The sequence below is a fragment of the Parasteatoda tepidariorum genome, chromosome 9 (assembly GCF_982258835.1).
Source record: "Parasteatoda tepidariorum strain Cologne lab strain chromosome 9, Ptep-v5.0, whole genome shotgun sequence".
Taxonomy (NCBI): Eukaryota; Metazoa; Arthropoda; class Arachnida; order Araneae; family Theridiidae; genus Parasteatoda; species Parasteatoda tepidariorum.
In genome coordinates this window covers 103,452,866-103,468,721 of record NC_141763.1, presented here as the reverse complement: position 1 = coordinate 103,468,721, position 15,856 = coordinate 103,452,866, and the positions used below count along the sequence as shown (strand labels likewise).

Genomic DNA, 15,856 nt, shown 5'->3' with positions numbered 1-15,856 from the left:
ACATTTATCTTATTTGTAAATTCGTAAGTCCTAATCTTATTTCAATTAAAAAATGAATGTAATAATACCTGAAAAACATTAAAGAAAATGACAACCTCTAAGAGTTGAAATGTATTTGAATATATTCAAGAAAAGAAGTGTATTAGATTCTATTTCCACTCTCTGAAATAAATTCTGTTTGCTGTACAGGCAAGTATTTTGTGCCTGCAATGGATCTAAAAATTACACTCCCAGATCCTGGAATAGAAGAGCTTATCTAAAACTGTACTGGTTTCTGAATAATGTCACATAACATTATATACTATTTTATACTATACTATATTATATTATACTATATACTGTTTTCAGCTCAACTGAGGACTATTAGGAAGTATTCTTTATCTCGTTTCATTTGTGATACTACTAATCTTACTCAAATTCGCAAATATCCTCTAACTTTACCAGGAAACAGGTAAGCACTCTTTAATTTCTCAAATAAAGTAGTCTATAAAGTATAATCTAGGTTTCTTGTTTCGCTTTTTTTTCTGTTGGATCAGGCACTCATCAGATACTATAACTAGTCTTGTTCAAAATATCTTAATTTTGAATGATATATAAGCTAAATTGGGCGTATACTTTTTAACTGTCTTTTTTTTAAAGTTGTTTCTGCCAACACGAGCAGCATGTCATATTATTGCTTATAATTTTAATCTAATTAAAATTATATGCTATAAAACTAATCTAATTAAAATAACAAACTATAACTATAAGCTACTGTAATAAAACATTACGCTGTAATCAATTATTACAACGCAATGTTTTTTCTTTGAAATCATTTTTACTTTATTCTCCTTTTCGTCTGATAAGTCTAAAAATTGGGAGCGTATTTTGAAATGCTTCAAACATGTCAACTGTTATTTCCTATTTGTATATTTTTGAATCGAATGAAGTTATTAATCAGTTAATATCTTACAGCTTCAGATTTTAGGGATTATTTATTTAATTAGTATTGCAGCCTAATGAATACAGAAAGTCCAAATTTTTCCCGTTCTGCTGAAAGAATTTTTCCGAATATTGAAACTAGGTGCGAATGTTATCTTACGTAATTGAAAATGAAGAGATTTTGCAGAAGTTAAAAACGCTAACGTAGTGGAATCGATCATTTTAACTTAGATCCTTTGCTCTACAGTGAGCAGAAAAATCTGGCAGATTATAAATTTTGATGAATTCAGCGATAAAGTATTATTATTATGAATAATATTTAAAAAAAATCGCATTGATTATTTAACTTTTTTTAACTAAACTGTGTAGTTAAAAAAACACAATTTTGATATAGGGAAAATATATCTAGTTTCTTATGGAACTAGTACAATTAGACAATCATAATGTTAAACAGAAACCAATAAAATTATTTCTTTATTGAATAAACCATTGGTTGTAAGGTCACACGGTTCGTCTCTAGATTTCATCAATACATTTCATATTTATCATTACATACAAATTCCTATTCCATTCCCATGTTTTTAGTTCGAAGGTAGATTTAAACAGAAAATAACATTTAACAGCTATAAACAGCGTGCTTGTAGTTTTGCGTTTGCAGCGCAAATCACGCCAACATAACGTAAAGAAACGTAGCATCTAAAATAAACGGAAACATGAACATGAAATGTCTACACATTAATAATTCATTTACGAAGGGGAGCGTACGAAAGCAAACGAAAAAATTGTAAAAAGTGCGAAATCTCCCTATTATTAAAAAAAAAAATGGGGGGGGGGGTTTCTAAATCCTAACGGCAAAAATATATTTGTAAATTAAAGGAAATATATCTAGATGATATAACATCGATATATTGCAATGGTGGACATCATATTAAGCAAGTTTTGTAAATAGGAGCTAGTAACATATTCCAAAATATTGATAATAATGTGTATACGTTTTCGATAAAATAATTACTCGCTAACTGGTGATGTTATTTTTGTTTAACTTTTTATGCTAGATAAAGTTCCAATTATTTCTTCTGAAATAATTAATTTTTATAGATTTCTTCTGCATATTTTTTGATACAAACTGCACGCAAATGCTAACTTTAATTATGAATACCCTGTTTATTATGAAAAATGTTCACACATTAATAATTCATTTTTCGACTTTTGTAAAGCCCTTATATATATAGATTCTATTTTGGGAATTCAATGCTGAAAACATACTATTGAAATATAAATAGATTTATATTTCAAAGGAAGAGTTATTTTTAGAATCGTTCCCTTTTTCACTTCCATATAAGGAAGCAGTAAATGATTTTCCTTAATGCGTAAGGTTACAAGGAATGTACGAAGTGTGCCTTTTTACCTCAAATCTGTGTTGGTATAAAGCGTAAGAGCACAAGTTTTTGCGTGTCCTTTTCATCATGATGTGATCGTGATAAGCTGTGCCGGAATTGTCCGGAGTCTTGGATGTGGGGACGGCATGAGTGGTCGTCTTTGAAAATGAGAGACACTGTATTTTAACAAAACATCTGTAGTGCCAGTTCCGATCTATAGTGCAAGTTCCTGTGCTGTAAGCTGATCTAGCTAGAAATCCAACCAGATTATGTAAGCTGCAAGTTAGACCCCGTGCGAATTTCCCTAAGACACGAGAGAGCGTTGTGGAACTAACCAAAAGGGAGACGCTTATGGATTCCAGAGAGGAGTAGCAATGATAATTTTCTTTTAACTTCACGAAGACGAACTCTTTTATTTTGGTGTTATTTATGTGTTTGTTTATCGTCCATCTTTATGTAAATTTAGCGTTTAATATATGTTTTGTTAAAGTACAGTGTCTCTCATTTTCAAAGACGGCCACTCATGCCGTCCCCACAAAATAAATAACACCAAAATAAATGAGTTCGTCTTCGTGAAGTTAAAAGAAAATTATCATTGCTACTCCTCTCTGGAATCCATAAGCGTCTCCTTTTTGGTTAGTTCCACAACGCGCTCCCGTGTCTTAGGGAAATTCGCACGGGGTTACAGCACAGGAACTGGCACTACATATATATATATATATATATATATATATATATATATATATATATATATATATATATATATATATATATATATATATATATATATATATATATATATATATATATATATATATATATGAATACCTTCTTTATTAAAAACTACTTTTATAAACTAATAATATATTTCAAACGTATACATTAATAATTCACTATATGACATTATTCGACTTTCATAAAACCCTTCTACATAGTTCCTAAAGCAAACTACTTGCTGATGTAAAATTTTACTATGAATACCTTGTTTATTAAGAACTACTTTTATAAACTAATAATGTACGCAAACGTATACACTAATAATTCATTATAAAATTTTTCGAATTTCATAAAACGCTTCAGCCAAATGTTTTATACAGTTCTGTTCATAAAAGCCAATTTTAATTACTAATATGCCTATATAACTGTTATGACCACCTTGTTTGCATTATTTATGAGCACCTTGTTATTAATAAAAGTTGTGTTTTCTTATTTAGGAATCCTCTGATTTATTGTGAAAATTTTCGATTTGATTTATCAGCATGGAAAGAAAACAAATGAGTCGTTCTAAAAAGGAAGAAAAGAGAATCAGATGAAAATACTCATTTACCATGAATTTAAAGCTAAAGTATATTCGAATTAGGTACATGCTTTTACAGAATGTATTAAATATTTTTAGAAAATAAAGTATTTAAAATACTGTTAAAAACGTATTCTTTCCATTTATGAACATAAAAATTTTTTTCAGAACTTGATGTATATGTTTAACTTCTTAAAATGCTGAATAAAAAAAACATTATTATTTAAAATCGAATCTTAAATAACGAATCATTTTGCAATCAGTTTCAAGCATAAATGATCTGATACGCTAAACCTTCCGATTTGGCAGCTCTGTAGACAGCTTTATGTGGTAAGTCACAATTAAAAATTTAATAATTGTAAAATAAAATAGTGAATCATAAAATTCGCTACCATTTTAATCATTCAAAAAAACTCATTATTTAAAACACGAGAAATTTATGTACTATGGGCTATTTTTTTTCTGACGGTAATGAACTAATGCTGAAATGAAATGTTTAGAACAAATATGATAATTATAAGATTATAAAAGGAAACTTGGAACATAAAATTATTTCCTTATTATTGAAGGAGCTACGTAACTGGGACCGAAGCAACTATGGGCAGCCTCGAAAGGAGAAGTTAGTAGTTCAGGGGGCCACGGTACTCGTCTCTTGACGTCATGTATCACCAGCCATCAACATTTCTTCATTATTTTTTTTTAGATTTCAGTACAGTGAAACCTCCAGTAAAGGCCACCACTGAGTGGCGACCTCCCATGTAGGACCACTTTTGGGAGGTACAGAATTTTTTTTTCCAGAGACTTTATGTTGAAGAAAACCTTTAAGAAAGACCACCAAAACCTCTTCCGCATTAGATGCGGAAGTCGAATTAGGAAACACGAAAAAATATCTAAATAAAAAATACTAACAAAACAAATATGTAGATTCAAATATATTCAAAATATTTGCGAGTGGCTCTCATTGTGAGAGTTCTTTTTGTTGATTGCTGAAAGAGATCTCAACCGTATGTGTGCAGTCAGATTGCATTAAAGCATTCAATGATTGATTTTTCGAGTTGAAAATTAAATTTTAAAAAAAAAAGTTACTTTTGAAAAAACTAAGCATTTTAAACGAACAAATCTCTTCTCATTTTTTAAAGCTAAATTATTTTCATGATATAAAATTAAATAAAAACTTAAACAAAAAATATAATTTTTTATTTATTTAAAATTGTTCTTTGTTTATAATTAGTAATTGTTTCACACATAATTGGGGTGTTTTTTTTTCTTTGATTCTAAGTTTTATTTATGGATCCCGTTTTCATGAAATTAGCACAAATGCACTTCTTCTCCAAGAAAATGACAATGAGTAAAATTAAAATCGCTTGCGAAAAATCATGCACAATCGATAAAATTTTGTAGTCAATGGTGGTAACCCCATTAACGACCATTTTACTGCGAAACAAAGAGTGTCCGAGAAGTTTCACTGTAGTTTAATTGTTGTTTTAAAGAGATTGCTTCATTTATTAAATTTAAAACTCTGCTAGAAAAGGGAGTCTTCCTTTCAACAAGAACATAATTGTTGAATTTCTTTAGTAATAATTTGAAAAGAATATTAATTTAGTTATTTGAGTTTCTTTGCACTCTTTCAAAGAAAAATAACTTTTTCATCCATCTGCCTATTTATAATTCAAAATATGAATCGTAAACACAGTAAGAAAAATTAAATCTCAATACAGTTAAATATTTTAACTATAAAAAAACAACAGACTTTTAAGCAAAACAAATAACTAGATCTCTTTTTAAATATAGAACATCAGTTAACTCGACTTTAAACGAATTGCAAGTTTTTTTTTTTTTTTTTTTTTTTTTTTTAAATTTTCTGATTCTTAAATTACTTGACACTAGAAGCTTTCTAACTACAGAATTAGAGTATACAAAAAGTAGTTCAGTATTAAATGTACTAGAATTAATTTATACTCATTAAACATAATATAAATTTTATACATGTACTTTCGCATCTTTAATTACCAAACATATGACTTAGTGCAAATGTCCATAAGAAAAGTTGTAAAGATCTGAATGTATAAACAGCTAACTACAGTGGCGCTCACGTACTTAACACTGGATCGCTAAGGAAGTCATTTTGACTGCTTTTAAATTAATTGACTGCTTTTAAATTAGAAAAACAATCCATATAATGGCACAATTTCTTAGAATTTTGTGACTTTTTGTACAACATATAATTTTTTTTATTGTTAATATTTACTAATAACTTGTTATATAACTGTAAATAATATAAAAAATTTTAAAAATTAATTTTAAAGAAATCTATTCACGCATTCACAATCCAGTCATTTTCGCAATCCAGTCACAATCCACATCTTTTGGGCAATATAGGTATATACTAATTTTCTGTCTTTCTAGTGTAAAGGACATGTCTTTATGGAAATTAAAATCCAAAATTTAATGTTCACGCATAAGTTTATTGAATTGATAATTATGCATTGGAACAAATGACTTATTTTTTTTATATATTTTCACAATGAAAATCATTTATCTAACTGTTATACTTAAGTTATGTAACATTTTAGTAAAAATATGCATTCCGCATACTTAAGGACAACAAAATAAATATTTCTTAATCGTGAATAAAATTAATAATAATGTAAAAAATGTAACAAAAAAAAAAGATTTGGAGCTAGTATTTAGTCGGCAAGCCTTTTGCGGCAATTACTGCTTCACATCTACAAGGCATCGAATCTACTAATCTTTGACATCGCTCAGGAGGTATAGCTACCCAGCCTTCTTGGACACATCTCCATAAATCACCTGAATTTTTTGGTTTTTGCTGTTTCACATATTTATCCACATCTATCCACAGCATCTCGATCGGGTTGAGATCTGGTGATTGGGAAGGCCACTGCAAAACCTCAAATTTCGTGCTTGACAAGAAGGCCTTCGCAGTTTTGCTCGTGTGCTTTGGATCATTATCGGCTTGCATGATTGGTTTTCTTGAGCGAAGTTTCCTGTAATAAGGCAGAATAACAGTCTTGATAATGCCCACATACATATGCTGATCCATGATGCCTTCGATTTTGGGAATTGAACCTCATCCTGAACGTGTCATGGCACCTCACACCATCACCGAGCCGCCTCCACCTTTTACAGTTGATTTTGCACACCGAAAAATTAAATTCTTCACCGACTCGACGCCTCACGTAACTTTTGTTATCTGAGCCCATTCTATTGAACTTCGATTCGTCTGTAAATATAACTCGATTCCAGTCAGCCGATGTCCAGTTTTGGTGTCTTTTTGCAAAAACTAATCGAGCTGCTATATAGTTCTTTGACATCAACGGTTTTTTCCTACATACGCGACCCATAAGCCAAAACTCATTTAAACGCCGTTTGGTATTATTGCTTACGTGCTTGCCTGTTAATTCAGCGAATTCTTTTCTGATGTCTGGGGTGGTTTTGTGACGATCAGCTTCAGAAATTCGATCTTCTCGTTCAGTAATTTTGCCAGGACGTGGTTCTCGGGATGCTTTTTCAAAACTTTTGGTCGCTTGATTAGATTTCAATGCTTGGAAAACTGCTGTTTTTGATAATTTTACCGCCTACCCAGGGCGCCCATCAGGGGGGAAGGTGGGCCCGCACGATGCGCCCACTTAAAGCTTGGGGGGGAAATTTACACTAAATAAAATGAATAGTTTGGGGGGGATTTAGAATTTGCCCAAGAGCTTGGGGGGGCCACTGCGCCTACCAATTTCTCTAATGTGTAAACCTTCTTTTCTCAGAGTATCTATTCGACATCGCTGTTCATTGCTAAAATTTTTTCCTTTACTCATAATAATGTTGAAATTTGTACTAAAAAAAGAAAAAAAATATTAATATAATGTTTTAAAGCATCAAATAAAGATAATGTAGTAAATTTCGCTTATATTGATCGATAAATTGATTGTAATCATTCAATAACTCATGATTAGACAAACTGTCCTTAAGTATTCTTATACTTAAGGACAGTTTGTATTCTTATTCGTATTCTTATACAAAATACTATATTTTTTAAATAAACATTTATGAAACACTTGTGAACACGAATGAATTATTTGAGGATTGAAGTTCAACTAATGTAAAATTCGTCATTATAGATATCTTGATCATTCATCCAATATAATGACGCATTTATTTTGAAAGCACAGTCCCTAAGTACGTGAGCGCCACTGTAGTTTTTTAAATAAGAGCTAATTGTGTTCTGTTCAAACATTTTATTTTTTTTAAACTTTTAATTAAAAGTTTCAAAAGGTAGAAGAAGGAAGGGGTTAAGTGTAGAAGGTAAATATTCCTTCTACACTTAACCTCTTTCTTCTCTCTCCCGTAAAAATGGCGGGGTGAGGTTTCGCCCTCTATTTCTCACTCCCGTGAAATTTCCGGGCTAGAGTGTTCAGTAGTAACGCGCTAATAAAAATAAAAATAATTCATTTCTTTTGCCTGAAGAAAAATTTCTTTCTCATTTTACACACCAGATGGCAGTACCAAGACATTTTTAAGGTAATTGTAAATACTAGTTACTTTATTTTAAACTACATATCAGTACTAATCAAATACATGTATTTGGCAAAATAGGTACTTTTATGACCGTTTTCTTGAAAATTAACCGATCGTTAAGCGGTTAACCTTTATTAAATCTGAAAAAATAAAATTGTGATTTAGCTGAACTGCTGCTTTTTTTTAACCTCAAATTATATTTTTAGTACATGAAAGTTGTACTACATTTTTATGATTCGACTGTGATTTATCCAATATATTGTTATTCACTCATCTGAAGTTCTGAATCAATATAGTTGGAATATTTTCAGATAGGAAACTAGTCATGGAAAAAACATTTATTTCAGTTCTTCACAATTTATTGAGAATTAATATTTATAACTGATGATATGATATTGTAAAAATATTTCATGTTGCGCATTTAATTAAACGATACTATTGCTACATCTGATATATAAATTTAAAGGCTTTTTATTACCTTTTGCATCCTTGTATAATGGTTCCGTCGAGGATAAAATGTTACGAGGATAAATGTCAACATACCTGTGTAAAAAATTCATACACACTGAAAATACTCCCTTCATCCAAAGTGTGTTTGGTTTAAAATTTTCGGACTTACGTTTGTGTTTGGTATGTCTCACTAAAGTGTTCAGAAGACTCTATCGATTTAAATACCGTAAATCAAAGAATTTTAGTGAATCGTTACTAGTTTTTCAAGACAGATGTTTGTCCAGGAAATAACTTGTGTTGATACACTTCTTCACAACATTGAAACAATCGTCAGAGAACTTATTTGAGTCATGCATTTCTTTCGGAAACCATTCTTTTCTCACTTGTGAGCATACCTTATTTCAAATGAACTCAACTCTAGACACACAGAAGAGCATCTGATCACGAAATTATTCTCTCAACTTGATGTTGCATCACTAATCATCATTTTCACTGTTCCGAATACCGGTATTGTCCCACACTATCTGCAATTTCATGAGAAAGGTCATAAATTTCAATCCCACCCCCCAAAAAAATACTTTTCTATTATAATCGTAATGACGTATCATTTTTTAAGGATCTATGTATCTCATTCAATCAACCGAACTGTTTCTATTGCGCAATAACCCTGTTTTCAAACTTATTTTAAGAGTCGATGAACAAGCATCGTATTCCATCCTGAAGCTTGATATTAGACCTTGAATAGAAGTACAACTGCAAACTCATTGCAAAGAATTTAAAGAAGTGTCCAAAATGTGTAGAGGTTGAAGGCGTGTACCGAGTCGAGCAATTTAGCTCGATCTTTCATTTTGGCCAGATCCTCTACTAAGATCATCCTCGTTCATTAAATGAATTCCTTCTTCAGATTTGTACTCTGTCGCTGGAACAGAGCTTCATCAACTGGTATTGAACAACGTGAAGGTTTAAAAATAGAAGGAACGCCGAGTTTTATAAGAATTGTAAACACCTAAAGCCGGCCTTCACTATTTTCACAGATAACAAAAATATTTTACGGCTTTGCATGAAAAATAATAAGTACCATATTTCTGAATAAAGAATAATTATTCTAAGATCAAAATTATTCTTTATGATGCATCTATATCGCTAAAAATAAAAATTCAGTTGAAAAGAATATGAAATGAAAGAAATCAAAAACCAAACTTACCGGCATGTAGCAAAGTAAAAAATGTGGTATATACAATAGAAAAGATACTGCTTTTTAGACCCACTGGAACAAAAACGAGGGGTAGGCCACGGTTTTTATGTGCTGACTCGGTGAAGTCTCATTTTCATGCAATTAATGAAAAGAATTGGAAATCAGAGATAAATCGGAAGTCGTTATGGAGAAATAAATAAATATATACAAAGTCGCGTCGGAAAATAACTTATTTTCTGCTTCGGCAACTTTTTTCAGTTAATTATTATTATTACTAAGCTGAATACTCGTTTTTCCATTCGAAACAAAACTAAATAATCTATAACTCGGTTAATAATAAACATTGCAAAATCATGCGCAAAATTAAAAGGAGATATGCATTCGACATAATTCTATAGCCTGATAGTCAAAAATTACCATAATCAACTCTCCGGTTGTTATCCCATTCGGTAGGCTGTAAAAAATCTATTTTCTCAGTACACATAGTAGGTATTGCGCTTCATATTTATAACACATATTAAACCTATTAACTAATATTAGTAACACCTATTCACCAAAAAATTATTTTAAGGATTATTAATTAGGATTACTATTTTTAAATTATAAATAAGAAGGAGCTCATCAACAATCCTTAAGATGCGAGCGCTCCCTTAAAATATTAAGTGTTGAATCCGAAATAAGCGAGGTTTGACAAAACTAATGGTAGCTTTTCCATTAAAATCGATGGCTCAGCGGAGATAGATTCAGTCTACATATGAACAAAGCACGGAGATATATACACTGGTGGACAAAATTAAGAGATGGAAAACATTTTTGCACACGTAAGATACCCGCACACCGCTCCATGTGTTTGACAATGGTTCCGTGAATGCCCAGAGGTACAGGCAGGAGGTCCTAGAGCCCTATGTGCGTTTTTTCAGGGGCGCTGTTGGCCCTGAGTTCATTTTTATGGACGACAATGCGCGACCACATAGGGCACTCGTGGTTGATGAGTATCTGGAAAGCGAGGATATTCAACGAATGGATTGGCCAGCCAAATCCCCTGACCTGAATTCTATTGAACATGCTTGGGATGCTCTTGGGAGAGCTATTGCGATGCGCCAACCTCCCACCCAGAACCATTCTGGAGTTAGAAATTGCTTTGGTGGAAGAATGGGAGGGTCATCCACAAGTCCTCCTTAACTCTCTTATGGGTTAATTATGGGCTAATTTGTGGCCAAGAGCCACAAATTAGCACTCGCACCAGAAAAAACCTTTGCAATTACGTTTCCCAAGGGCACAAAATGTGTCCGTAGACTCCCGTGCATAAAAATGGAGGGCACGAACAGCGCATATATTAAAAATGTTAAGACCCTTAAGTACCTCGGGATCACCCTGGACCCTCGGCTGAGCTGGATCACACACCTTGAGAACCTAAAGAATGAGATCGTCGTCTTTTATGATAAAATCAAGCAATACAGTAGAGCAACATGGGGCTTTAACCCAGCAATTCTTAAACTCATCTACAAACAAGCTATCGAGAAAAAGATTATGTACGGTGCCTCCGTCTGGTATGCAAATAAAGTTAAGCTTAATCAGAAACTTATTTCCATCCAAAGAAGTCCCCTGTTAAACATCACTAAATGTTACTCCACCACTAGTACGGAGGCACTGCAGATCCTCGCAGGTATTACACCAATTGACCTAACAATTAGACAATCCATCGCAATAAAGCAACAATTTTAGAATAACAATAATCAGGATACCTTCGATAACGATTACCAGATTAAATACCTGAACGAATATTCCCCGCCCCCAAATTGTACTTACGACCCAACTCAATTAAGGATTATTAATACGGGATACAGCGGGCCAAGCGGAACAGGGTACGAAATATACACGGACGGAAGCGGAAGGCAGGTAATTAACAATGAATATGAATACAAAGTTGGTAGTGGCTTCTTGGTCAAACTCAACGGCGAAACTATACACCAACAGTGTGTCAGAATAAATGACGAATCAAGTATATACCCGGCTGAGCTGACCGCCATCTACCTGGCTGTTTCTTGGGCAATTGAGGCAGATATACAAGAGTTAGTACTTTTTTCGGACTCCAAATCTTCATTACAGGCCCTAGAGAATCCCACACCAAGGGACATTATAGTCGAAAACATTAAGAGTATTATTCAACACAGGAATTACCGGTTCAACTGGATCAAGGCTCACTCGGGGGAAGCTGGAAATGAGGAAGCGGATGCTCTAGCAAAAGCGGGCACTCTGCTCAGTGGAGTAGATTTTTACTACTCTATTACAAGACCACAGCTTAATTATAAACTACGGCAGGTCAGCAGAGATTTATGGCAAGAAAGGTGGGACCGTTCCTCAAACGGGAGACATACCAACAAGTTTTTTCCAAAAGTCAGCGATAAACTTTTAAATTGTGACTTTTACATAAACCAATTCTATACCTCCCACGGAGTGTTCGGAGAACACCAATCGAGATTTTTTCAGAAATCATCTAGCTGTAAATACTGCGGCAAAAGCCAAACGGTTCAACATCTAATTGCAGAATATCCTAAATTCTCGACACTCCGGGGGAATCATATTAACATCAGGGAACCAATCGAAAAGTGGTGCAGAACAAAACAACAGCAACAAATCATTAGAGAAATTATTAAAAGCACACTAGAAGATACCATTACAATGGACGATCCGATGGACCCTATACGCTTAGGTTGACTTGATGTCTCCCCTCAATACCTGAACTGCCAATCCACTTCTATTTTAACGCGTCATTCCCCTTTTATATTTTTCAAACTTGAGCATCCTGGGGGACTCCGTTGGTCTTCTGTTCTATCTCCTCAACACTAATTTTAATTCATCTTGTTGTTTTTACTCACTTGTATATTCGCTTTTAGCGCTTTTATCAACAAAAATAGACGGAAATAGAAAAGAGAAGAAAGTTTTTTTTTTATTGTATTCATATTTTTAATTGTCTTGTTTTATTTTGATGTTTATATCTTGTAACTACTAATTATGTATTGTAACACATACTGTATTCTCTGTAACTTTGTTGGGGTCTTCAATACTATTGTAATTTGGCTCAGTATAAGGGTGGGCCGTCGGCTTTAAGCACTATATGGCGGCCCTCCCAGCTGTTGGCATACATATGACTCTTGTATTTTATGCACTTTTTGCTTTTTATGTTCTTCTCTGTTTTTACTTGGTTTTAATAAACATTTACCCGTATGCCCTGAATTGGGGCAGGTCGGGGTAAATATTTTCATATTAACTCTCTTATCAACAGCATGCATGCTCGTTGTGCATACTGTCTGTCTGTCAGGGGTGACCAAACACCATACTAGAGGCAATACACACTGTAAGCCCCACTTTTATTGTCATCTTTTATCCTTAAATTCAGACTACATTGGATTTATTGGCAATAGGTCTTGCCAGTGAATGGCACTTTCTTTTTTGTTTTGCATACTTTATTATCATGGAATAAGCTATATCCATACCAAATTTCATTTACTTATATTCTGTATTTTTTGAGATATTTGGGAAAATGTCTTCCATCTCTTAATTTTGTCCACCAGTGTAGTTAAAGTTTGGTTTGCTCCCAGTTAGCAGAGATTGCAGTGCTGATGCAATTTATACTTTGGTGGAAACATGTGAAAGCTCCATCGGGTGAATCGCAACAGGTTTTCGTGTTTCTTTCCTCCATTTTGAGGAAATGCTGATTGGTTTCACTTTTCTTCTCGAAGGTGAATGGAGCTTTGTTCTTTAAACAGGTGTTCTCTTGTATTCTAGATTCAAGGTTAAGAAGTTGAAAATTAAAGAAAAGAAATCTGCATATTCATTGAGTGGAGTTCAATGACGGAAATTTGTCAAATGGTAACCTTAATTATGAAAAATGAGAATCACGTATATTATGTCATTTTTATATGAAACTGCCTTATTTTTAATGAAAAACTGAAAATAATTTGTATTTCAGCAACTATACCTGGATAATCTTTGTATTAAAACTAGTGAAAATACCTATATTTAATTTCAGAAATACCATTACATTTTGACCACAATCAGTGCTACTTAAAAAAAGAACATTTTAACACTAGATTGCCTAAGGAAGTCATTTTGACCGCTTTTAATTTCAATTAGAAAAACAATGATGTATATAATGGCACAATTTCTTAGAATTTTGTGACTTTTTGTACAACATATAATTTTTTTATTGTTAATATTTACTAATAACTTGTTATATAACTGTAAATAATATAAAAATGTTACAAACTAATTTTAAACAAATTTATTTACGCATTCACAATGCAGTCATTTTGTCAGCTTTTGGGCAATATAGGTATACACTAATTTTTCGTCTTTCTAGTGTTAAAATCAAAAATTACCGAATCATCGCCAATTAAAGCGTTACATAGCGGTGAACATCTATTCCGCGAAAGTTAAGCTAACTCTGCCTCTGAATCATTTTAGATCGGTTTTTTGACTAAGAAGGCTAGATAAAGTGTGATACCAGTTAGTTCCAAATTAAAGTAGATAAAATTTTATTGTATGAAAATAAGCTTAAATATATGTATATCTGTTTTGCCTCTTTTCAAACAAAATTATATTCGATGAAAAACATTAAAAATCGTCAGCGAAAACAAACGAATAGTAAGCGCAAAATCCATTAAAAACGCTCCTTTATTAAAGAGTTAGAATAAAATAAATAGGCCCCCCATAAGTTATTTAGTTATGTCTTCACAAACATACAAAAAATACGAAGATTAAACGAAAAAAAAAGGAGGAACGCATAAACTGTAGAGCTAGTCTATTCAAATTCATTAAAGTGTCACTTGGCCAGTTCTTCCACTAAGCTCTTCATATCTATGTTATTCCTTTTCTGTAAATCCTTTTCTTAATTTATTATTCAAAACGAAACGCTTTCTCACACTTTTAAATTCACATCCTGTCCTTTAATCTATTTTTGGCTCAAGTATGCCTTAATTAAAAGTAAGACATTTCCCCCTTCGCTCAATGTGGGAATCGCGCGACCTATTTGATAAACCAATTACAATTACTAAGATTTCCCTTATTCCCTAAATCGAGACATTTTACGGGATTTTCTGTGAAAGATTTTCCCTAACATTCGTGCAACAGCACGACGAACACTCTCTCTCTCTCGTCCTTCATTTCATAATGCTCTTTTTTTAAATCGCGTGCCTGTTCTGCTCGCACGAGTGCTATCATTTCATACAACAGTGTATAATACAATTTGAATCTAAAATTGTGCACTATAATTTCTAAAATGCATCAATGAAAAAAATAAATAAGTAATTAATTAATCTTTAAATTGAAACAATGCATGCATTACTTGATCTCATAATAATCAATTTATTCCCTAATAATCAGTTATGCCACAGGCGAATATTTATGTAGAAACTCAATTTACTTTTATTTATTATTTCTTTAAATGTGGCTTAAATTTCATATTATTCATACACAAATATTTTTTGCATTCAATTTTAATAGTGAACTGAAAAAAAATATGCAATAAAAGGTGACTAATTTTAATCAATTTTAATTTAAAAAAATTAATTTTTATTAGTCAGCACTTTTTGTTTGTTCAGTCACCCGTGGCAGCCCTGTATGAATCGATCCCATAGAGCATAAATCCGATTCATGTATGATAATTATGATTAACTCTTCCAGCAAATTATACCCTGATTTGCCATTTCCGAAAGAAAAACATTATTCCAAAAATACTCTAATTTTCGAAAAGGAGAGCAAGACATTATTGCTCAGAATAGCAAAAATAGATATCTAGTACTTCAAATCTATCTAATAAATCTACTTAAAGAGAACTGATCTTGCTGAGTAACGTAGGAACGTTGTAGACGAAATATTGGATTATTCAGCCAAAAAAGTGTGACTCGTCCTTTTAAAGCTACAATGTTTTTTTCAACCTTTCATCTCTTTCACTGTCTGCAGTTATGATATTACGGTAAGAGAAGTTATTTTTGGAAATATTGATGCATGGTAAATCTTTTTGTTCTCAATCTATAAAACTTAGGCCTGCAATAGGATTTACAGAATACTTTTAGGTTATAA

At 32.4% G+C, this 15,856-nt stretch overlaps 2 protein-coding genes across 2 annotated transcripts in view; both read left to right on the top strand.

Annotated features, from left to right (window-relative positions):
• Window positions 1-3,726, top strand: part of LOC107451842 (peroxidase) — a 59,406-nt gene extending 55,680 nt beyond the window's left edge. The window contains exons 13-14 of the mRNA XM_043049793.3: window positions 349-451; window positions 3,515-3,726. Coding sequence (XP_042905727.2) covers window positions 349-451; window positions 3,515-3,578 — 167 coding nt within the window. The 3' untranslated portion in view covers window positions 3,579-3,726. The remainder of the gene's footprint in view (window positions 1-348; window positions 452-3,514) is intronic.
• Window positions 3,727-15,636: 11,910 nt separating this feature from the next.
• Window positions 15,637-15,856, top strand: part of LOC107451823 (salivary peroxidase/catechol oxidase) — a 68,353-nt gene continuing 68,133 nt past the window's right edge. Inside the window, exon 1 of the mRNA XM_071186308.2 lies at window positions 15,637-15,749. Coding sequence (XP_071042409.2) covers window positions 15,739-15,749 — 11 coding nt within the window. The 5' untranslated portion in view covers window positions 15,637-15,738. The remainder of the gene's footprint in view (window positions 15,750-15,856) is intronic.